We start from the raw sequence: 26306 nt of genomic DNA, 5'->3' as shown, positions 1-26306 counted from the left end.
GACTGTCTTTTCCTCAGTGTACGTTCTTGGCACCTTTCTCAAAAATGAGTTCACTGTAGGTATGTGGATTTGTAAAATCTTTTCTTTTTAAAATAAATAAGTTAATGCAGTTCAACGGGATGTATATCCCAGTAAAACTACTGATTTTCTTTCCCTCTTACACTAAAAAAAACTATTTGTCTATTCTAATTTTTATATTGAGCCCACAATAACATGATTTTGTTTGCAGAATTTACTTCTTTCCACTTCCAAAAACTTGCTTCAAATGATAAATTTTGGATTCACACTTTTTAAAAAATTCCTTTTCTGAAAGTAAGACCATCTGAAAATTAAGCTACAGAAAAATGTTTTCTGATTAGTCTTGTATAAATGTTTTAAATATATCATGCATACAATTATAAAGGTCTTTAAAAGTACGAACAATTTAATTCACTTTTGTTTCTGGAAGAGTCCTCAGAATAGTGTAGAAAAAAGACGCCCAGCAAAATTATTTGAACAAACACATTGAATAGAACTTGGAGAATAAAGAATTGGACAAGAATTTGAACATAAGAATCAAATATATTTATTACATTATCCACTGTAAAAAACCATAGTACATATTCACACACAAAGTAACTTTTAAAATCGTAGGCAAGATAAGAATCAGAAGTTGATACATGCAAGTATATTTTAAAAGCTATAAATGCATACCTGCTTTTTAAATGTTCTACTAAATTTACTTTCTATAATAAAAAAAAAAAAGCTATGCTTAAAATCAGGAGGATAGTTACTGCTACTAATTAAACTTAAAAAAAATTTCCTAGGTGTTTTGGAAATAGTTTCTATGTAAATTCACAGTAGATATTCCCTACTCTAAACCTACCTCAGTTTATACACCCAGCACCAAACGAATACAAAGCACTATAGGATAAAACTAATAATGCTATGCAAATAAAACAATTCATTTATAAATAATACTAAATAGTCACTCCACATCACAGTAACTTAGCATGATCAGAGAATAAATACTTAACTTTGAGAAGGATTACTGACTGGCAGTGTGTTGCTGGTATATGTCAGGATTATTCATCACCCTGACAGTAATATTAACCACAATCCATTTCAGTTGCTTCGGTTTATCATTTTCTGACAAATGTTAAAAAATAATGTCATTGGAGGCTGCTTGAATTAAGTGTAGAATTAACGTCTGTTAGAGCCATACAAAAACTTCTATTAGAAGATAACTTCTACAGAAAACCAAATCTGCTATACAGAATACTAATGCTTAAAAGATGTAAATTTAGAAACAAAGTCACACAAAATAAATAGACTAATTCTGTTGTAAAAACGAAACTTCAACAAATTCTGTAAATGCCTTCTAACATCTATATACATGTATATTCCTTAAATATATATGCTTCCACTTTCCTGAACTTAGTATTAAATTCTACGTAAAGAGTTGTACAGACATATTTTAAACTAACATGCCACATTGAACAAGTAATCATTCAATTTTAAAAGGTCAGTGTATCCATGAAAAATTTTCTTCAGGGTTTTATAAATTAAATAGCGACATAGTTTGCTACATAGGATCCTCAAAATTAAGTAATCTGCTAAAGGTCCCTTTACTTATAAATGGTAACAGGAATATACAACTCTATCTAAATCCAAAGATTCCCTGCTCTGGTCTAATTTTATCTTTCCAGGCTGTTTTCTCCATATCATGTTGATATTCCTTTTAGAAGATATCTGCACTTACCTTACAACTCTTCTATTAATTTTTATACTGCTCTTTCTTATTTTATGATTATTAACTTCCCATAGCATAATTTTCTTGTTCTATTAATGCAATAGTTTTCTTTTATCTGAGAATATTTATTCTAGTTCTTTTCTTTTAAGAAAAAAAAAAAAACTTCTTCTTCATAAATTGCCTCTGTTTCTTCTGGTTTTATTTCGATTTTCTATTTACTTTGGTCTTTGTCATCTTTCACATTAGAGGCTGTCTTTAAATGTTTGCTGATACTTGGCTGCCCCTCCATTCTTAAGAATGAGACACTGAAGAGCTGACTGAAGCATATAGAGCATAAGTAGTGATGTGAACTGGTAGACTTCACTGAAGGGAAATCAAGTGGGCTCTAGGTAGGTTTCCTAAATGTTTTATTTTTTTAGGTGTTTTCTTTTGAGCCAGTGAATATGTCCAAAGAGTAATACAGTCCTCTGTCTTATGGGGTGAGGATGGTATAAACTTAGCTGCCACAGTTCTAACAGCATGACAGCAGAAAGGGTCTAGAGGCTTTCATGACTTAGTACTTAAAGCTTTCAGTTATAACCCTCCTGTTTTCCATCCTCTACCTTAAACCCTCCTTCTGGTGTGCTTGGTGTTCTCATAGCAGAAATGCATTTAGTACAATTTCTCCAAAAACGTCAATCTCTTACTTTTTGACAATACAGAGGGGGAAAAGCAGTTGGATTTTGGAATGAAGCAGATATAAAGCAAGTATTCAATTTAAAATGTTCTTTCAGATTATACCTAAAGTCTACCAGCTTACTGATACACAGATCTGAGATCAAATCCTGAGCTTACCACTTGGAAAATGTGTGACCTGCCAGAATTCTTTAACCTCACTAAATCTTAAGTTTCCTTATCTCTAAAATAAAGATAATAACACATTCCTTACAGGGTTATTGAGGGAATTAAAGGAAACAGCATATGTAAAATGCTTGTCATAGTGGAAAGCACCTATTAGGGCTTCCCTCAGAATCCTACAATTACATTGGGAACTTCTCCCATATCATTCTTATGCTTATTAGACTGCAAACTTTCCAAGGCCACACAATGTAATTTATATCATAATCTCTAAAATCAATGTGGCATACAACAGTATCCATGTTTGATGCCAAGATTAAAATATTTTTAACATATTATGTCAGCCAATAAAACATATCCAAAACATAATCAAGTATGGGGTAATTTTTAGTTTCTTTCTTTGCATTTATATTTTATTTAAACAATTTAAGATCTGTTATTTACTGTTGTAGTATCATAAGATGTGTTTCTTTTTGTAAGCTTGAATTCCTTTGGCTTCACTGAAGCCCAATAAATAGAAAAATGAAGTAAAAGTCATAACACCTAACAAGTTTAAACAATATTCCCCCCACCCCCAAGAGTGTTCTTTTCCCTCTGTGACATCTAGATGGTATATTGATTCCTGGTGTATCTGTTACAGAGCAGACTAAAAGGACTGGCATTCATCAGAAACAGCACTTAAAACTTAAAGAGATAAAGAAGTGCTGTCTGATCAACAACAGTTAAATGTCGGTAGTCAATTCCAGGTCAAGATGTATGTTGTATATTAAATGTGTGTGTTAGAGAGAAATATCTCACATATAAAAATACACATTCAAATGGTAGGAGATAAATGAAGGAGAGAAAAAAAAATCACTTACTTTTCCTGAAAGGGAGAGAGAGAAACAGAAACATATACTAAGCACAAACAGGAGCAACTCAGCAATGAGTAATAAATTCACTATGGTTCTGTCACTCAGTTCTCTTTGGTTTTGTCAGCATTTACTCTTTTAGAAATATTTGGATCCAAACTAGGGCAATGTAAACTGCTAGGTTAAAAGAGTGTGAATAGTCTAGCATTGTAACATAGGTTTAAAAACAAAACAAAACAAACATGATTTCTTAGAGCTTAGGCAAAAATTTAAAATTCCGTTTTAGTCGATTTTCTTCTGATTCCTATGCTGCAAGATAGGAATCAGGAGATCATGGTGCAGGTTCACTTTTTTCTACTTTTTATTTTCCTGTTTCTGCACTATGGACCAAAATAACAGCTCACTTTGTGGTTACAATCTAAAGATGAAAACCAGATTTTTCTTTACTTTGTTCCTCAAACTGTCTATTTTTCTTCATTTTAGAAATGTGAGTTGTAATTAATAAAAAATAAATATTTGCTTTACCTTGACCATTCCTGTTTCTCCCTAATCTTCAGCTTTTTCTTTTACTAGCATAGTAATGACTTCATTTTATTCTTTCATATCTTCAGAAACTAGCAGTCCATGGCATATTACAGTCCTCAATTAACAACCAATAAATGAATGAACAAATGCATAAGCAGTAACACTGAGGATCCTCTAGTTTTAACCAAATATTCAGCTTTTTTTTGTAAAATGGGTTTAATCAAAAAAGCCTGGAGCATAACGTGGGCTAAAGACAATAAGAGTAGGGCAATTTGAAAAGAAAAAAAGCTTTTCTTTTACAAGCAATAGCATGTTGCTTGTATGTACTAGGTACTTCAGCATGAGAAGTGAAAGGTAACTTGATAAATAACATTAAAATGGACCCAGCAACTGATGCCAAAAGTGGAAGGCAGTATTAGCATATTACAGAGTTTCTCAAACTTTCTGGGCCAAAACTCACATTAAGAAATATATTACTTTAAAAAACACACATGTATACATACTCAAACAAATTGAGCAGAAGATTTATACAGTAAGCACAGTGATGTTTTCTCTTTCATGTTATGCTATGGTATCCCACTCATTTTTTTAAAATGCAGTTGTGAGCTACAGATTGAAAACTTAGTGTTCAGATTCTGATTCTACCTATGTGCAACTTGACCCATTGGTGCATTAGTTTCTGCCTCTGTAAAAACAATAATGATGTTACCTATTTAAAGGGATTTTGTGATGGTTAAACGAATTACCATACACAAAACATTTAGACAAAAGCCTGGCACATAGTAAGTGCTCAATAAACATTAGTTAACAATAATAACGATAATAAAGTGGAATGCTCCTGTCTTGTGAATTTCATAGCCAAGATAATTGGGTTTTCATTGGCAAGTGGAATAGTTATCCATTGCATTTCAATCCAAGAACACACTGGTTTTTTGAAAAGGTACCCAGATTACTGTACAAATACATACTATATATTCTAAACTAACTACACTGATCAACTAGAAGAAAATGATTGCCTCAGATTGTCTTGGTTTCCTTCTCTCAGAAAATTTGCTTTACACAATCACTTTCCAAAGTAAAGAAAAGATAATAAATCACAGGTACAAAGGAAATCATCCTAATCTACAAAGGAAGTCCTGGTACTGAAAAACTCAGCCATCATAATTTATTTTTATGGTATGACATTTTGTAAATATATTCCTGTGCTGATTATAATTTCTTATAAATAAATGTCAAAAAGAAAACGTTGAATCTTATCTCTTCCAAGGAGGTTGTCAAAATATAAAATCAATGTATGTTTATAAAATATGGATTAATGTCACTCCAAATTCTATGCATGGTTAGATCTGTCTTCTCATCAGTCAGAATTTCAGACTACTGATGAAATAACTGGGAAAGTAGAGGGGAAAGAAATCAACCTCAAAATTGATTCCTACCTTTTTCTGCTTTGAAAGAATAAATTAAACCATTTTATGCTAAATGAGGACTTTTTCAATACAAGAAGAGATTTAATTTTCATCAGTCTTTCAGAATAAAATAGATCTGATCTTCTCAATGTACTTACAATACTAATTTGGAATGATTATAAAGAGATATTATACATGGAATAAAAGCTTATACATTTAAAAAGACATTTTTTACATTGCTCCATTCAGACATTTTTTTTTCTACAAAGATCAAAAAAATAATACAGAAGAAAGGATGCTGATTACATTAATTCAACCTCAGAAAGAAAATTCCCAGTGCAACATGGAAGAGATTACCAAACAAAATTGTAGCTTTGTATCGAAGCTACTAAAAGTCCTCTGAAAAACAGCTTTGGGGAAATTAAATAGATATAAATATGCATAAATAATTCAACACATTTTAAAGCCAGGCAGGCTATATTATCCACTTAAGAATGGAGATAAGAGATCTGTTTGTATTCTACATTAAGCTATTCATACAATGTTTTCTAAGATTTCATAAGTTTATTTAAACAAACAGTAATGTTTACAAAATGTATACTATGGGACAAATTTTAATACAATTCTATTATAATCATTATTTGTACCGATAGAGCTCATTTACATATGAGATGTATTTTTGAAAATGTGTGCATAAATAACTATTTGAAAATTGAATCACACTGTAAACATTTTGATAAGCCTTAATACTACAAGGAATGAGATACTTTTACTAAGTAAACAATCACAACTATTTTATACATGCAAAGTACAATTTTCAAATATCTGATGTGCTTGATTATTTCACTAAATGCAGTTGATTCCAAACTCACTTATTTCATCAATATTTAATGAAAGCAATTAGTACTGGTAGAATTCCATTCTCATGAACCTGAATGACTTTTGCAGCATTCACACTACCATTGGTTTACAGGAAAGGAGATACTAGTTGTAAGATAGGTGGTAGAATGTTAGAGCTCCACACTTCTTCCCAGACCTACTAATTACGCTACTGTTCACTATCCAATTGTGTGCCCTTCGGTTCTTGTTGAAAGCACTTTTTATAACTATTCCTTCCTCAGCCAAAAGGGCAAATATTTCACAAAATCTCTAAAAATGTAAAAATGGATGCCATTACAATTGAAGTCACAAAATTACACAAATGACATTTCTTATGTCTTTGTTTAGTGGATGTGGACATATCTGGATAGAGGTTAATGAAAGCAACAGTTTTGTCTTGCAGCCCCCCACCTTTTTACTTTTAATGCAACAAAATAAAAAAGCAAAATTACTATTGATCATCTAGTGGGGCATAAGGTAACCTTATTTCTCACATCCCGAAGAAAAGGCATGAGTTTAAATAACATTTTACCCACCCAACAAAAGTATTTGACAAGTTGCTTAGGTACAGCTATAATATACAAATAAAAATAGATTTTAATAAAGGATTCTGTTCAGCTGGCCACTAATCTGCAATAGCATTTTTCTGATAAAATTTCAATAAATACTCATAATAAAAATCATACAGCCTACATAATAAAATTGCTCTGGAGGCTTCCTTCTGGTCATTTAACATTTTTAGTAGAATAGAAACAAAGATGAGGGGCAGAGAATGGAGGCAGTTGGTAAAAAATGATGGTGTTAGGAGGAGGTAAAAGAGTTATGAGAACTTTGTTCAGGTACAAAGATGGAGGAAGAGAAAAACATATCCTCAAAAACAAAACAAAACAAAACAAAAAACAACCTCCCACTTGTCACCATTAGCTGCTGTTTCATCAAGACAGAATCATGAGTCCAGCCTACAGTCCATCTTATTACTCATCACATCTTAAAGAGATTTCTAAAAACTCATGTAAAGCACAAAAAACATCTGAATAAGCTGTATGCTTAAATATAAGTCCAAACTGACGGATTCAGCCCTGAAACAGAAGGCAATACTTCTAGGACTCTAGAACACGTATTCATATATATGTCATTCATTTTGTGAAGCACATTTTATGTTCTAACAAATTCACCCCTCAAAAGTGATATTTTTACTTTTGCAAACACAAAATTCAAACCGTGGAGAGAGAGCAGGGTGTAATAGCCTGAGGATTAAAGAGCTGCCCAGTTTTTATTATTGACCTACTGCATGGCTCATTACACAAGTCAAACTAATACAGTCCTCATTTATTAGACTACAGAGCTCTACAGATTCCATAATTCTATGGGGTCTTAGAACAAATATGGTATCAATGTGTAAGGCCTTCCTTTTCTTTTTAATTTTTTTAAACCAACAATTTATTATTCCTTATGGTCAATGGGTCAACTGGGAAATTCTGCCGATCTGGGCCAGGCTTTGCTGCCCTTAGTTGGACTCCTTCACACGTTTGTGGTCAGCTGGCAGGTCAGCTGAGGACTACCTTGTTAAAGATGGCCTAAGCTGCCACAGCTCAAGTGTCCTCCGTGTGTCAGTCACATCCTACCAGCAGGTTAACTTGGAAATGTTTAGGCATATTCTCAAAGTGATCACAGAGAAGCAAGAACAGAAACACACAGGCACTTTTTCAAAGCTCTAATTGTTTCTAGTTTGCTAACTTTTTTTTTTTCTTGCTGGTTTCTCTTTTATTAATGGAGGCAAAATATATATAACATAAAATTTACCATTTTTAAATGTACAGTTCAATAGTATTAAATACATTCACATTGTTGAACAATCATCACCGCTATCCATCTTGAGAACTTTTTTCAACTTGCAATCCTAAAACTCTATACCTATTATATTAAACACTAACTCCTCACTCTCTCCCTCACCTCAGGCCCTGGCAACCAGTATTCTACTTTTTGTCTCTATAAATTTCACTACTCTAAGTACCTCATATGAATGGAATCATACAGTATTTGCCCTTCTGTGACTGGCTTATGTCACTTAGCATAACATCCTCAAGGGTTATTCATGTTGTAGCATATGTCAGAGCTTCCTTCCTTTTTAAGGCTGAATAATATTACATTGTATGTAAATGTCATGTTTTGTTTATCCATTTTTCTGTTGATGGACATCTGGGTTGTTTCTATTTCTTGGCTGTCCTGTGTCATGCTGCTACAAATATGAACATGGGTGTAAAATTATCTGTTCTTATCCCTACTTTCAATTCTTTTTAATTTTTAAGAAACTACCATACTGTTTGACATATAAGCTGCACTATCATACATTCATACCAGCATGCACAAGGGTTCCAATTTTCCAAATCTATGTCAATACTTGTGATTTTCTGGGTTTGTTTTCATTAACAATCTTCCTAATGGTTGTGAAGTGGTATCTTACTGTGATTTTGATTTACATTTCCCTGATAATTAGTGATGTTCATTTTATCTCATTGGCCACTTGTATATCCTCTTTGAAGAAATGTCTATCGGGTTCTTCACCCATTTTTGAATGTTGTTGAGTTTTAGGAGTCTCTATATGTTCTTGATATTAATCCCTTATTAGACAAGTGATCCACAAATAAGGCTTTCCTCTGAAAATTAAAACTCCCTTTTAGAGTTCAATAAGTAGATATAGCAACTGGTACAATTTCTTAGCTCAGAGCACTATACTAGACACAAGAGATACAGAAATTAACAAAACAAAATTTTTATATTCAATGATTTGGCCTAATAGGGAGCACAGAGAAAAAAATGTTAAAATTATAATAAATTATGAAATGTATGATAACAAGTATATGGAAAGTACCCTGGGAGTTCAAATCTCTAGATAAAGAGAAGAGCAACAGCAAAAGAACAAGAGGTGAACATGAGGCATTACAAGATCAGATGATACAGCAAAAATGGGGACAGAGACAGAAGATGTGGTAAAAAAACAGACAATGGCTAGATTCTAAACAGTATTGTTTGTCATGAGGAAAATGTTAACCCTCATTTTGACATCACTGGTAACTATTGTGATTGTCTGGACTGTGTGAAGAAGATCCTATCCTGCGGACAGAGAGTAGGAATTACTCCTGAACATCTTCCTGGAATGAGTAAATAAAAGAACACACTCTTAGAGTCCCTGGGCTCTAAGTAATGGAAACTGGATATGTTGAGTGAACTTGCACTTCTCATGCTGGGGTCTGCAGACACTGGGCAATGATCCTCTGACCGAGACTGTGAATCACTGAGAGCCCTGCATTTCTTCTATGATTGGGTATTCAGTGGAGCTTTATATAACTTACCTGTGGCCTAAGATGGATTTAGAAGAGTTAAGGGAAAGAATTGTGTATACCCTTGAAAAAAGTTAGTACTAATAGCAAGAAATCTGGTGTGAGAATGTAAGAGTGACCTACAGGAATGAAGGACTAATACTGGGTCAGGGTACAGACAGGGAAGAAGCAACAAAGAGTCTCCAGGCCAAAGAAGTAGAAGACATAAACATTTGTTAGCTGTTCCTAGAAATTACTAAGGAAAGAAGCTGTAGGAAAAAGACTGGATGTTCTGCTAACCTAAAAAATGAGGGTAGAGACTTTGTTCTCAGACATTAAAGGAAATACAACTCTGAATATAAATTGGAGGAATCAGTTTGAACCCATGTATTTCATCCTAAATTTTTTCCTAGCACTCTCTAAAAAAGGAATAGAAATAATGACAAATTCAGTAGCAATAAGCAGAATAGGCAAAACTGTGATCTCCAGATATTAATTTCTACTAGAAGAGGTCCCACCTGGGCTCCTCAAAGAAATAGATGATCCTATATCTGGGCCAGAAAATGTAAGGGTTAAGACTAGAGTGCCTTACCATACCAGAGATCATGAAAGTTATCAAAGACTGTAAACGTGTCAAAATGTCACAGAAATAACTTCAAGAAGCTTCCAGTGGTCTGAGAAAGAACAACTGAACATCAGTAAAGAACTGCAATGGATTGAAACATCAAATACATTTAAATCTATGAGTTCATAAAGATACTTTTTTAATAGTCAGTTGGGTACCACTGGAGAATGCTAGGAATCAACTCAATATTTTGAAAACTGTTATGTAAATTAACAGAAAAGAGAAAGAATTAAACTTCTAACCTGTCTTTTCTCTGCAATGTACCACTGGATACTCTAGTAGTAGAAGAGAGGAAATGCCTCCTTATAGAATGAGTCCCATAAATAAGTGAAATAAAAGTGATATTTTAAATACCACAAATTTGCAATGCTTACTAAATTAATGAATCCATGCACTGAATATCAGTGCTAACATCACAAAAGAGAAGTAGTGTTTATCATGCACATTAAATTTTTCCATTTGAAAATACTGAAAATATATTTAAGAGATAATTACATTAAAGGTACGGCTATATTTGAAAAAAATTTTTAAGTTAAGTAAAAGAACTGAAATCAATGCAATTTATTTTTATATGCCAGACAATTATATTTCAGATGATTACTGAGAAATTACCTTGGACAAATCTCTGAAGTTGGTGGGCAAGGTAAGATCCAGTTCTTCTGATTCATAATTAGTGATGACCCAAGGAAACACTGGATACTGATTTAAGTCATTATAACTCCGTCCTGATAGGGAAAAAAGTTACTTGTAATTTATAATTCTAAAAATGAAATAAACTGATTCAGTAATATAATTTCCTAAAAATAAGATTAACAATTTTTGATTGCCAGATATCATTCTCAGTATCCATACTTTATCTCATTTAATCCTCACAACAATCCTATGAAATTATATCATCTCCATTTCACAGATGAAAAAATTGAGTCACAAAAGGTTAGGTAACTTGCCCTAAATCACACAACTAGTAATGGTCAAACCACATTCAAATTCAGATTTTCTGGTCCTAAGTTTGTGTTCTTTTAAACTACATTCAACAATTTTTTATCACTTTAAAGCCTGCCCCAAATAAAATACTCTTTTCTAAGACTTTAAAAAGCTATTTGTAATTCTCACAATTTTTCAAAACAAGAATCCTTTCTCTGCCATTAATAATCAACCAACCAACTAAGCAATCAAGTTTAAATGACTTAACCCTGGTGGACATTCACCGGTCATCTGTAAAATGAGGGCATTGCACTAAATAACTCTGAAATTTCTGTGGTAGTTTTCAAATCCTATAATCCTCTGAAAATAACGTGCAGTATTATCAATGTTGCTTCCTTACATGCCCAAATGCGGCTACATGCTCCTCTATACCTCTTTCTAATGACATTCAATGACATATTTAGATTTATTAAAAATACAAATTACAGCAAAAGAGGGGGTAGTCCTTCTACATACGTACAGCAGTTTTTTGGATATTACCTTTTTAGGATATTACCTTGGATATCACCTTTTAGGTAGCATAGTGGATGAGATCATTGTTTCCGGAATCAAAATGCTGGTGTTTGAATCCCAGCTCCTATTTACTAGTCTATACCTATTTTTAGTTAGATTTAACATGAACAGACTTTTATGGCAAAACTACAAGAGAGACAAGTATATTAATATTGTTTGAATTCCTTTCTTATTATACATTCTATCATTTCCATTCCTTTTTCTTTCTCAAATATATACTGATGTCATACCAATACATAGCTGAATATTAAAGTAGTTCTCTGCATATACTCTTGGTATCTAAGCCTTTTTTATGGTCTGATATTTTTAACTTTTTATTTTACTCTATTCATCTTAGGCTTGAGGCCTATTAGGGTACCAGAGTTCATTTTTGGCTGACCCAAAACAGTCTTATAAAACATTAAAACAATGACATTTTTAATTCATAGGTCATTAATGTCACTACATATTTCTATCAATAATTTTAATTTCTCCATAAAAAATAACCAAACATAGCAGCAGAAAAAAAATGTATGATCCCCTTTTGCTCCCCCATTTCCTTCTCCTTCTGATTTAAATGTTGGTAAACAGTAAAATCATCTTGTCCCATCTATTTAAATAATCAGAAAGAATTTTTTATTGTACCTAAAAAATGAAGTGTATGTACCTGCTCAGTGTAATTAGACTTTTAATTAAGTTAAACTCAATACACAGTTATTAAATATCAACTGATGGCCATTTGGGAAATGCATCATGATATCATGAGAATCTATATGCAGCACAGAAAATAAAGTAAAAGAAATCTTAAGTGAGACTTAGCTCCACCCTCTAATGCACATTTAAAAAATCTAAAGCAAATGATCGATTCTGTATTTATAAAAAATGTATAGGGAATATACTTAAAAGACACTGCAGGCACAATAAAAGCTATTTGAGAACAGATCATTTCATAAATGTTGCTCCATAATCATAACTGTGCATTCAATATGGGTTAATTGATTTACTACATGCAAAATACGTCCATTAAACTTGTTACATAAGTTTCCTCTCACTACTACTTAAAAATTCTCTTAGTCACTAGTTCTGTAATTTCTACTAAATTCAACATAACCATTGACATTTTCTTCATGTCTTTTCCTCAGCTCACTGTGAGATAAACTTCTAATAAAATTTAGAACTTTCAATGTGAGCCCCTCAATTTCCAATTCTTTGCAACATCCCCTCACGCTTCCCCATTTCTCTAACAGGGTCTTTTCTTTGCTAAGAGTAATTGCTTCACCTGAGCTCTCGAACCTGTTTCCCTCATAACTTGAATTGTTACTTTTCCTCTCTCCTACTCTTTCAACATTTTTCCTCTCTGCCCCAACCCATCCTCTGTTAATAACACATTTAAAAGAACCATAATTGGCCGGGCATGGTGGCTCATGCCTGTAATCCCAGCACTTTGGGAGGCCAAGGCGGGCAGATAACCTGAGGGCAGGAGTTTAAGACCAGCCTGGCCAACATGGTGAAACCTCATCTCTACCAAACATACAAAAATTAGCCAGGTGTGGTGGCAGAAGCCTATAATCCCAGCTACTTGCGAAGCTGAGGCAGGAGAACCTCTTGAACCTGGGAGGCGGAAGTTGCAGTGAGCTGAGATCGTGCCATTGCACTCCAGCCTGGGGAAGAGGAGAGAAACTCCGTCTCACAAAAAAAAAAAAAATCTGTAATTATATCTACAGTTAACTATTTCATTTCAAACTATTCAGCCCTTATAATCAACCGTTTTTGCTGGCCTTAAAAATGAACCTCTAGGAAGTAATAAGGAAGCCTCTAAATACCAAATCCAAAGACAAGTTCTGTCCTCATTCTGAAGTCTCCCTCTCCATTCTGTGACATTTGACACAGGTGAAAATTCCTTCCTCCCTTTTACCTTGCCTCCCAAGACATCTGACTTACCTCAGTTCTCCTACTACATCTACAAATTCTAGGATCACTCATTCCTTTTTGTCCTTTACTAACTTTCCTTCTTTCTTCTTCTCATACGCAAAAGAATTTCCCTGTCTTATCTCACTGCTTTCTGTATTATCTTCCTTGCTGATCTCACATCTCTTGGTGATTTCCTCTCTATGCAGATGAAATCCAACAATGTCCTAGTTCTAAGTTCTGAATATCCTCCTTGCCCTATACTTCCAAAAACTCTTTCTGATACCTTAACTTGAAAGTCTTGCTGGCACAATAAAATCATCATCTTTCCCTAGATGAAATTTTCTGACTTCTTTTTCCATTAATTGCACCACCATTTTCCCAGTGACGCAGGCCAGAAGCCTGGAAGTCTTTTCAGATACTTTCCTCTCATTTATCACCTACATTATTCAGCTGCATATCAAATGGCTGGTGCCTTGTGAATTCTTACAGAATTTGTTTCTTTTTAATTCCCACTGATACCTAATGGAAGCCCTCATTACTACACACACACAGAATTACTTCCTAACTTTACTTTCTGCCTAGTCTCTATCCACCCAAATTTATCTTACATACACTGCCTCCAAGTTAATTTTTGATGCAGCTCTAATACCACTTAGGTGCTCAAAAACTTTCAAAAGTTTCCCAATGAACTGACTGCTAACTCTTCAAACTGACAAGAAAATCGTTCTTCACACTAACATTCTTATTTTTTCCCATTATATCTTTACGAATATATGCTTCATGCACACATAAATATACAGTATATACATAGATATACAAACTATACCATTCATTGCTCTCTAGGTACACTTTATGTACTGCCATCTTTGTATGTTTGCTTACGCTTTCAGTCTTACACAGAATGACTTCTAACATTCCAACCACTTCCTCTGCTAGTCAAATAGTATCCATCCTTATAAAACCACTGAAACCTTATTTTCTCCTTACTCCCACCAACTGGGTGCATATAATTTCCCTCTCTCTCTGTCCTTTTAATCACCACAGTACCTTGAATTTTTTACTGATATATCCCGTTTTAGAATCACGTAAATATTCACATTTGTACTTAAAATGACTTCTATGAGAGTAGGCAACATACCTTATTCTCTTTGTATATCCTTTGTAGTATTCTAGTAGCAATAATGGCAATAGAACAAGCTAGTTATACCATTACTCAAAATAATCTAACAACTGAAATCAATAATTTATTGTCTAAAATAATTAATGCATGGAATTAAGTTACCTGCTATCGTGTTGAGAAACATCAAGTACTCAAAATTAGAAATCTCTCTGTGTTGCCATCGCTGGGTCATATTAGAAGCCTTAAAAAGCTGACGTGGACTAGCTAATGAAATACGTCTGCAAGAAAAAGAATTCAATGTGGACTCCATCTTAAGATTAATTATATCACAATAATAAATCATGAATTATCGGTGCTTATTCATTCATAATAATATCTATAATTCTGAAAAGTTCTACTCATGTTAGACTAATGAATACTAGAGAGGTTTCAATCTACAATTCATGGTTAAACAAATGATGTAGACTAGCCACAGATCTATTACACATGTTCTATTCATTCAGGTAAGCTGTCATTACAGTGCCATTATAAAGTACAGGTTCAATAAAAGTTGATTAATAACAGTATAATTAATAATTCACTGCTTTACTGATATAAAAAGAAATTATAGTAGCTGGGAAGTGCATATAAAATTGTATTCATATGCCTTTATTATAATAGTTATCTTAAAGAGAACACATTTTTACATTATAAATGTAAATATATTTGCATATACTTTGTATCAAAGAGAAGAGAGATGCTAAACTATTTAGGCATCTGTTCATGGGGTAAAGAGAAATTTTTTAAATATAGCTTAATAGAGGACACATTTTCCTGTGGCCTCATAATGAAATGTAAGTATCAGTGAATAGAACTGATCAATACAAAAAGCAGTGGGAAACAGATGGCAGAATTAATTATTACATTCAAAGCCTAGAATCTCAGAGAAATATGCTGTCACAGTTCTTTCTACCACAAAAAACAAGGTAATTATTTTGTAAAAGGTTCACTGAAGCATAATTTACATGCCATAAAATTTACCCAATTTGTATAATTCAGTATTTTTTTTTTTTTTAGTTTGAGAGTTGTGCAATTATCACAATTCACTTTAGATCATTTTCTTCATCTCTTCTCGGCCTTTTGGCTAAAATCAAGTGTAGAACATTTTCATCACCACAAAAATGTGCCTTGTACCTATTTACAGATAATCTTCATTCCTATCCCCACCTACAGGCAACTAGCAATCTACTCCGTGTCTCTAGTAAACCCACCTTTTCTAGACATTTCGGATCAATGGAATCATATATTAGTATGTAGTCTTTGAGTCAGGTTTCTTTCACTAAACATAATGTCTTTGAGGTTTACCAATATGGTAGCATGTATCCATAGTTCATTCCTTTTTATTGCTGACTAGTATCCCACTGTATATAGAATACAGCACATTTTATCTAGTACATGGACATTTAACAGTTTTTGCTATTATAAATAATGCTACCATAAATATTCATGTATATACCTTTATATGAAAATACGTTTTCATTTCTTTTGGGTAGATTCCTAGGAGTGGAATTGCTAGGTTATATGTTGAGTTTATCTTTAATTTTTTGAGAAACCACCAAATTGTTTTCCAAGATGGCTATACCACTATATGTTCCAATTAACAAGGTATAAATTCATCTCCACATCCTCGCCAATACTCGCTCTTGTATTTTGATTATGACCATTCTAGTTAGTGTAAAACAGTAGTTTTAATGTATGTTGTTAAGCATCTTTTCACGTGCTGATTGGTCATTTGTATATCTTCTTTGCTGAAATGACTAATCAAATCTTTTACTCATTTACTGAGCTGTTTGTATTTTATCATTGAGTTGTTAGAATTCTGTATACATTCTGAATACAAGTCTGTGATAGTTAATTTTATGTGTCAGCTTGACTGGATTAAGTGACCTTAGAGAGCTGGTAAAACACGATTTCTGGGTATATCTGTGATGGCATTTCCAGAGAGATTAGCACTTGAACCAGTGGGCTTAGTAATGCAGACTGATCTCTCCAGTGTGGTAAGCATTATCCAGTCGATTAAGGACTGAATACAACGAGAAGGAGAAAGGGGGAATTCCCTCTTCTCAAGCTGGGAATCTATATTCTCCTCCTCTTGGACAGCAGGAGCTCTTGGTTCTCTCTCCTTCAATTCTTCCCCCATCCCTCTCTCCTCAGACCTTCAAGCCTTGGACTCAGTCCCGGGCTCCCCTGGCCTTCAAATTAGGATTGAATTACAACACTGGCTTTCCTGGGTCTCCAGCTGTAGATGGTATATTGTGGGATTTCTCAGCCTCCATGGTCATATAAGCCAATTCCCATAATAAATCTCTTATATATCCATACATATCCTATTGGTTTTGTTTTTCTGGAGAATGCAGCCTAATAAAAAGTGCTTTGTCAGACACATGATATATAAATGTTTTATCAGTCTGTGGCTTATCTGTTCATTTACTTAGTGGTCAATTTTGAAACACAAAAGTTCTACATTTTGGTTGAGTCTAATTTCTCAATTTTTTCTTTTGTGGATTATGCTTTTAGTGTTACATCTGAGAACTCTTTGCCTTTCCCAACATCAGAAAGTTTTTCTCCTATGTTTTCTTTCAGATATTTTATAGTTTTACTTCTCACATATAGGCCTATAATGTATTTTGAGTGAATTTTTTTGACTGATATGTGGTAAGCATCAAAATTTTCTTGTATGTAAACATCCAGTTTTCTCCATCAATTGTTTAAAGCCTATCTTTTCCTCACTGAATTGTGTTGGCACCTATGCTGCAAAACAATTGACCACAAATGCAAGGATTTATTTCTGTATTGTCAGTTCTCTTCCTTTAATTTATATGCCTATCTTTGTACAATTACCACAATTGAGGACTGAGTACAATGAAAATGAGGAAAGGTTAATTCCCTCAGTATCTTGATAACTGTGGCTCTAGAGTAAGTTTTGAAATCAAGGTACGTCTTCCAATTTTGTTTTTATATTTCAAAATTGTTTCGGTTATTCTAGGTCCATTTATTTCAACTTCCCAATTTCTCCAAAAAACTCTATTAGGAATTTGATAGGGATTGTATTGAATTTATAGCTTTAGGGAAAACTACCCTATTAATTATACTGAGTCTTCTGATCCATGAACATGGAATATCTCCATTTATTAAGGTCTATTTTTAATTTCTCTTAAAAATGTTTTATACTTTTCATTGTACAAATCTTACACTTCTGTGATCTGTAAAGAGGGCTACTTTTTTTCTTCATTTCCAGTACAGATATCTTCAATTTCTCCCTTCCTTCCTCTCTTTCTTCCTTGTTGCACAAGCCAACATCTCCAATGTAATGCTGAATAGAAGTGGTAAAAATGGGAGGACATTTTTACCCTCCTAAACTTTGGGGAAAAGTATTCAGTCTTTCAACATTAAGTATGATGTCCATATTGGGAGCTTTTTGGTAGATGATTTTTGTCAATTTGTGAAAATTTCTTTAGTTGAAAGTTAGTTGAGAGTTTTTAAGCATGAATGTGTGTTAAATTTTCTCAAATGCTTTTTTTATGAAATGACAGTAAGGTTTTTCTCCTTTATAAATACTGGTGCACAACATAAATTGATCTTCAGATTTAAATTAACTGGCATTCCAGTGATAAAACCCACATGAACATTTTATAAATCCTTTTTATATGCTGCTGAATTTGGTTTCCTAAATTTTATTTTAAAAAATTGTGTCTGTGTTCAGGAGGGAAATTGGCCTATGCGTTTTTCTTGTTAGTTTTCCTGTGGTGTCTTTGTCTGGCAATGGTACTGGGGTGACTGACCTTATAGAATGAGTTGCAAGTGTTTTCTCCCCTCCAATTTTCTGGATGAGTAGGTGAAAGATTTATATCATTTCTAGTTTAAATATTTTATTGCATTAACTAGTAAAGACAAATGGGTCTGGGCTTTTCTTTAAGGAAAGATTTTTAAATTAATAATTCATTTTCTTTATGTGTTATAGGTCTATTCAGATTTTCAATTTCTTCTTGAGCCAGTTTTGGCAATTCTGTTTTTCTAAGAATTTGTCCATATCATTTAAGTATCTAATTTGTTGGCATGAAGCTGTCCATGATGTTCCTTTCTACTCCTTTTAATTTCTATAGGCTCAGGCTGGACTTGGTGGTTCACACCTGTAATCCCAGCACTTTAGAAGATTGAGGCAGGAGGATCACTTGAGCCCGAGTTCGAGGCCAGCCTGAGCAACATAGGAAGACCTTATCTTTACCAAAAAAAAAAAAAAAAAACCAAAATATTAGCCAGACATGGTGGCATGTGCCTGTAGTCCCAGCTACTCAGGAGGCTGAAATGGGAGAATGGCTTGAGCCCAGGAGTCTGAGGCTGCAGTGAGCTATAACTGTGCCAACTGCATTCCAGCCAGGGCAACAGAGCAAGATCCTGTCTCTATAAAAGAAGAAAAAGAAACAGGAAAAAAGAATAAAGATTCTATATGCTCAATAGCTATGTCTCTACTTCACTTCTAATTTAAGTAATTTGTGTCATCTTTCATGGTTAGGTTAAAGTCTGTCAATTTTACTGATCTTTGCAAAGAATCAGCTTTTGTTTCATTGATCTTCTTTAGTGTTTTTGCTTTATGTTTCATTGATTTTTGTTATAATCTTCATTACTCATTTTTTTCTACTTGCTTTGCATTTAGTTTGTTCTCCTCTATTGTTTAAAAGTAGAAGCATAGGTTATTGATTTGAGGAATTTATTTCAGATATGGGTGTTTAAAGCTGTAAATTTTCACTTAATACTACTTTAGCTGCATCGCATAAATTTTGATATGTTATACCTCTGCTGGATATAGGCATCCGAATTAGTAAGCTTCTCAGTCCCATGGGAGAAAGAGTTGCTGGCCACAGAAGTAATCAAAAGCACAAATAGCTACATAGCAGAATGTGTGAGGACAAAAAGAAAGATGCTCCCAAGCCCAGGAACTCTCTAGATTCTGGGAGGTATATAGAGGAGGAAGTGGTGCAGACCATGGAACATGGAATCAAAAAAAAACAAAGCCCTCTCCACCACTACCACTCTAGCCACACAGCCTAAGCTCACTCCCTTTTCTGTACTTCTCTAAGCTTCTAACGGCAAAATAACGTATCTCCTGGTAGCTGTTATAACCCCTGATATGCATGTATTAAACTCCTTGGTTAGTGCTCCTGTAGAAAAAAGAAAATGCCTGAAAACAAGTGATAGGGTTGGGCAAAACTCACAGTGAAACAGGAAAACTAAAATGAAAACTATTGGGTGGCGCCTTTGGGCTGACTCAATATATTTTTGTTATGGCTTAAAACTGGTATCTGTGTGTATATGTTTGCACTGTAAGTGCTCCTGGATGTCAGAAAGAATACTCCAGATCAAGAACAACAGGGAGAAAACTGATAATAGGACTAACTCTCTTGCTGACTGCCATCAGTGGTGAGTCAGGATTTAGCACAACAGTCTCTACCCTCTCATGTCCTACTGGTTGACAAGTCAGAACATTTGGTCTTGATGGCCCTGACTTGTAGTGCTATCACAACCAAACCAAAAGGAGTAGCTCATAAATGCCAACAAAATTCAGGGTCTTGCTTGCCAAGTAAAGCTTCTTGATATTGTGTGGGCAAATTCACAACATTCAATCCTCTGGAGGTCAAAAGCTGCTGTTGCTAAATGTGATGGACAGTTTTCAGTCTATGTCTTACTGATTTCTCATCAGATATTTTCATGTTTAAAAATTATCATCCCTTGGTGATATGATATGGTTTGGATTTGTGTCTCCACCCAAATATCACGTCGAATTGTGTGTTAGTCCACTCTCACACGCTATAAAAAACTGCCTAAGAAAGACTGGGTAATTACAAAGAAAAGAGGTTTAATTGACTTCACATGGTTGGGAAGGCCTCAGGAAACTACAATCATGGTGGAAGGCAAAGAAGGAAGCACCTTCTTCACAAGGCAGCAGTGGGGGAGGGAGAACCGAGAAAAAATTAAACCATCAGACCTCGTGAGAACGCACTCACTATCACGAGAACAGCATGGGGGAAACTGCCCCCATGATCCAATCAGGTCCTCCCTTGACATGTGGGGATTATAATTTGAGATGAGATTTGGGTGGGGACATACAGCAAAATCTTATCAAATTGTAACCCCCAGTGTTGGAGGTGGGGCCTGGTGGGAGCTGATTATATCACAGGGTAAATTTCCTCCTTGTTCTCATGACAGTGAGTGAGTTTTCACGAGATCTGGTTGTTGAAGAGTGTGTGGCACTCCCCTCCCTGCTTCTTCCTCATGCTCTTACCATATAAGATATGTCTGCTTCCCCTCCACCTTCTACCGTGATTTTAAGTTTCCTCTCCAGCCATGCTTCCTTATAGCCTGAGGAAACATGAGCCAATTTAACCCCCTTTCTTTACCCAGTTTCAGGTATCTCTTTACAGAGGTATGAGAACAGACTAATACACTTGGCATCATACTTTCCTGGGTTTCCTATCTTTTGAGCCCACTCTTGTTTTTGCTCTTAGTGTTGTTGTTTTTGGGGGGGCAGGGATGTCCTGTTTCCCTTATCTAACCTTTACATGCTGAGGTTTTCCAGATGCAGCCCTAGTTCCTGTTGGCATTCTACAATCTCTCCCCAGATGAACTCACTCCCTCTCATGGCTTCAAATTTCATATACATGGTAGTGGCTCTAAATTACTAGGCCTTTCTTTTGAGCTCTCAACCTACCTGCTTATATCTAGCTTCCTATTCAACATCTCAATCTGGACATCTCTCAGGGGTTCCAATTTCAAGGACCTAAAATTAAACTCATTTTCTGTCCATCCACCTCCTCCCCACAACCCCAGCCATGGGGATGGAAGGATGTGTATACAAATACTGTTTGTCCAGTATTCCTAATCTCAGTAAATGTCACTGAGTAGCTCAAACTGAGACTTGAGTATTGACTAAACATATTGAACATCTCCCTTTGTCATCACCCTCCAAATCGCTGAGTCTTATAGATTACATTTCTTAAAATCTCTAAACAAAAATGTCTCTCTTCAGCTACATTATCAACATCACATATCATCCAGATGTCTTCAGTAGGCTCCAGTCTTATATAAATAACACCCTCTTCCTAATATCACTAAGTTCCAGTGATACTTGCTTTCCAACATTTCTTAGAACACTAGAAGCTCCCTGTCTTGCTTCAGGGCCTTTGCATATACTGTGCCTTTGTTCAAAGAATAGCTGGTTATATTTCTTCAAATCAAAACTTAAAAGTCACATAGGAAGATATTCCTGGTTATCTTATCCAAAACAACCCATCTCCACTCCACGAATCACTACTACAACACTCTAATTATATCATTCCTATCATTTATCACAGCTATTTAGTTTACGTTTGTTTTAAAAATGTATGGGTAAAATGGTATCTATCTTGTACACTGCTGAGTGCTTGACACATTATAACTGAAAATCTATTTAAGAAACTGATTAATATATTAAGACTTATAGGCTGAGCACAGTGACTCATGCCTATAATCCCAGCAGTTTAGGAGATTGAGGTGGCAGGATCACTTTAGCCCAGGATTTTGAGATCAGCCTGGACAATGGAGCAAGACTGCATCTCCTACAAAAAAAAAAAAAAAAATTAGCCAGGCATGGTAGCATATGCCTATAGTACCAGCTAATGGGAAGCTGAGGTGAGAGAATTGCTTGAGCCCAGCAGGTTGAGCTGCCGTGACTGTACCACTGCAATCCAGTACTCCAGCATGGGTGACACAGCAAGACCCTATTTTTTTTTTTTTTTTTTTAAAAAAAAGGACATCTAGATTTAACTGTGGGAGAACATTACAAAACATTCCCAGGTATGAAAACATGTACCAGGTGTGATAAACAAATCTTTTCTAAACTAAAGAGAAAATTCGTTGGAAAAGACTTTTTAACTAACATAAGGAAATCTACTATGCTCCTCTGGGCTGCTTCTTCCTGAACTCTGAAATCCTCATTAAATTATAAAAAGTATCTAATCAAAAGCATTACTGGTATTGTAAGGCAATATTACTTCTAATCCAGAAGGATCACTTTATTTGCCCCATTTACATAAAAGTTGTGACCTGTGGTGGTTTTGAAATATATCCTCAAGAAGTGGAGCTTAATTCCTTCCCTGGAGTTTGGGCTGTATTTAGTGACCCACTTGTAATGAATACAATGTATCTGAAATAATGGTGTATAACTATCAAGAGAAAGTAATAAAAAAAAAAACGGAGGCTTCTGCTTCATTCTCTCTTGGATCACTTGCTTTGCAGGAAGCCAGCTCCCATGTCATGCAGACACTCCAGTAGCAGATGGAAAAACTGACTCGGTAAGGAACTGAGGCCTACCGCTAAGGAGCACATGAGAGATTCCTTTGACAGCCATCCAGCCATAGTCTGGCTGTAGCTACTACTAACATCCTAGCTGATGTCTGTACATTCTATCGCAATTGCATTTGTAATAGGATGCTGTCTTAAAATTTTAAAATAAACACTGATCAAAAGTAGCTCAAATCAATACCAAATTAGGTATGCTAAAAGTAAACTGTAGGTTTCCACTGCTAATATGTTTCAATCAATAGAAAAATCCCAGTGTTCGCTCTTTCCAGTTCTTAAATTAGTTAACTAAATTGTATTGATGATGAATCAATATCTACTATGAAAGGAAATAATTACTAATTATGCTATTTCAATGTAGTCCCAGGACACAGGAAAAAAATGCATATGCCTACACTCTCCCAATACCCTATACCATGAGAGATATTTTGCCGATTTAACATTTCTCTCAGATACTTATTAGGTTACTTTCAAAAATATAAATGCTAGTTATTAAGTCCATACATTCAAATACAAAACTAATATGTGAACTCTGATTTACCAGAGGTTACAGATACAGGTTTTAATTAAATATAGTTACAAAATCCTTAATCTATAGATTTAATATTATATTAAATAAAAAATTATATGATGTAATAGAGCAAAATCCAATCTTTTATCAAAATGATAAAAAGTTTTAATCAGATTTACCATGTGTATATTAAATAATACTATATTACATACTAAAATGATTATAATAAATACTTTTTTAAAAAAGCATCACACGTATAGATGTAATAAGCACTTTTGGCTTAGGTATTTTTAAATATGCTTAGAGAGCTTATCTTTCAATAATCTTGATTGGAATATAATTAATTTTTTATTTTTATTTAAACATTTTTATATAGATGTAATAATTGTACATATTTATGGTGTACACAGTGATGTGATACACATAAGACACAGTGATCAGATCAGGTAATTAAGACATCCATTATCTCAAACATTTATCACTTATTTGTGTTAGCAACAGTCAAAATCCTCCTCCTAGCTGTTTGAAACTATGTATTACTGCTAACCCTAGTCATCCTACAGTGTTATACAGAACTTTAGAATTTATTCCTCAGTCCACCTCTTATTTTGTACCCTTGAACAAATCTCTCTCCCTATCTCTCCCTCCCCACTACCCTTCTGATCCTCTAGTATCCACTGTTCTACTTTTTACTCATTGGAGATTAACTTTTTGGTAGCTTCCACATACGAGTGAGAACATGCAGTGTTTAACTTTCTGTGCCTGGCTTATTTCACTTAATATAATGTCCTCCAGGTCCATCCATGCTGCCACTAATGACAAGATTTCATGTTTTTTATGGTTGAATAGTATTCCATTGTGTACATGTGCCACCTTTTCCTTATCCATTTATCTGTTGTTGAACACCACTAATTCCATATCTTGGCTAGTGTGAACAGTGCTGCAATAAACATGGGGGTGCAGATGTCTCTTCAATGTACTGATGTCCTTTAGTGTGGATAGATGTCCAGTAGTGAGAACTCTGGATCACATGGGAGCACTATTTGTGGTTTTTTGAGGAAGAGATATGATTTAATACCATAATATTTGTCAAACCTAAGTGTACAATTTGATGGAATTTGAATATATATATATATGTATATATAAGTATATGTATATATATTTGTGTAACCACCACCACAGTCAAGATACACTTTAAAAGGTCCCTCATAACCCTCTGCAGCCAATTCCCTTGCCCCAACTCCTGGCCCCTAGGAAACAATAATCTGCTTTCTGCCACTGTGTAGTTTTGCTTTTTCAATAATTTCATATAAATAAAACCGCAGTCTACAGCTATGATGTATGAAGCCCATAATTTTTAATTTCTTTCATTTAGCACAACACTTTTGAAATTCATCCATGTTGTTGCATGTAGCAGTAGTCATTTCCTTTTTATTTCTAAGTGGTATTTCATTTATTCCATTGTATAGAGGTACAGCAATCTGTTTAGCCACTCACAGTTGATGGGCATCAGAAATGTTTACAGTTTGGGACTAGAATAAAACTGCTATTAATATTTGCTTAAAAGTAAATGTGAATATGTTTTCATTACTCTTGAAAACTGCCTAGGAATGGAATTAGTATGATATACATTAAGTTCCTAACGTATACATCCTCATTAACATTACACATTCTTTGTTGTTGTTTTTGAAAATCAGGCTTGCTGAAAAATAATTTACACAGAGAAAAATTCATTATTTTTAGGTGTACAATGTAATGAGTTTTCTAAACATAGAGAGTTGTGTAAGAACATCAATTATGACATGGAATATTTCCATGATCCCCAAAAGTTCCTCTTATTCTCCCTTGTATGCAATTCCTCCTCTTTTCCCATAGCTCCTAGCAATCACTGCTCTGTTTTCTGTCCCTAACAGTTTTGCTTTTTCCAGAATGTCATATAAATGGAATCATATAGCATGCAGTCTTTTGCGTTGGCTTTGTTCACCTAGTATAATATTTTCAAATTCATCTGTGTTGTTGCATGTATTAGTACAGTACTTCATTCCCTTTTATTTCTAAGTATTACATAGATTCCATTGTGTGGATTTATCACAGTTTGTCCATTTACCAGTTGATAACCATCTTGGTTATTTCCAATTTTTGTAATTATTAATATGGCTGCTATAAATATTCACGAAGCAGTCACTGCATGAACATATATTTTCATTCCTCTAGGGCAGGAGACCTAAAGTGAGACTCCTAGGATGTATGAGAAAATGTATGGTTAATTCTACATGAAACTGCCAAATTGTTTACAAAGAGGTCATACCACTTTACTTTCCCATCAATAACATGTGAGGTTCCAGTTACCTTGTATACTGCTCTTGGTATTGTTAGATTTTTAAAAAGTTATTCGAATAGGTATGTCATGGGATCACACTGTGGTTTTAATTGGCATTTCTCAGATGACTAATGATGTTTGGCTTCTTTTCATGTGTTTATTTGGTATCTATATCTATTCTTTGTTGAAGTATCTGTTCAGAACTTCTTTTTTTTTTTTTTTTTGTAGCCAGGTTATCTTGTTTTATAGTGTGTTTCCTACATATCCTGGATGTAAGTCCTTTATCACACATAAGTTGAACAAATACTTTGGCGTATATTTTCATCTTTTTTTTTTTTTTTTTTTTTTTGAGACGGAGTCTCGCTCTGTCGCCCAGGCTGGAGTACAGTGGCCGGATCTCAGCTCACTGCAAGCTCCGCC

General features: G+C 34.3%; 1 protein-coding gene across 1 annotated transcript in view; it reads right to left on the bottom strand.

The window, feature by feature from the left end:
• The window catches only part of LRBA (LPS-responsive vesicle trafficking, beach and anchor containing), a 785611-nt gene that overhangs the window by 193645 nt on the left and 565660 nt on the right, over positions 1–26306 (bottom strand). The window contains exons 43-44 of the mRNA XM_011956584.1: positions 14845–14960; positions 10788–10900 (exon numbers count right to left, since the gene is read on the bottom strand). Coding sequence (XP_011811974.1) covers positions 10788–10900; positions 14845–14960 — 229 coding nt within the window. The remainder of the gene's footprint in view (positions 1–10787; positions 10901–14844; positions 14961–26306) is intronic.

This window comes from Colobus angolensis, unplaced genomic scaffold, assembly GCF_000951035.1.
Source record: "Colobus angolensis palliatus isolate OR3802 unplaced genomic scaffold, Cang.pa_1.0 Scaffold111, whole genome shotgun sequence".
NCBI classification, from domain to species: Eukaryota; Metazoa; Chordata; class Mammalia; order Primates; family Cercopithecidae; genus Colobus; species Colobus angolensis.
This window is presented reverse-complemented; position numbering and strand designations above follow the sequence as displayed.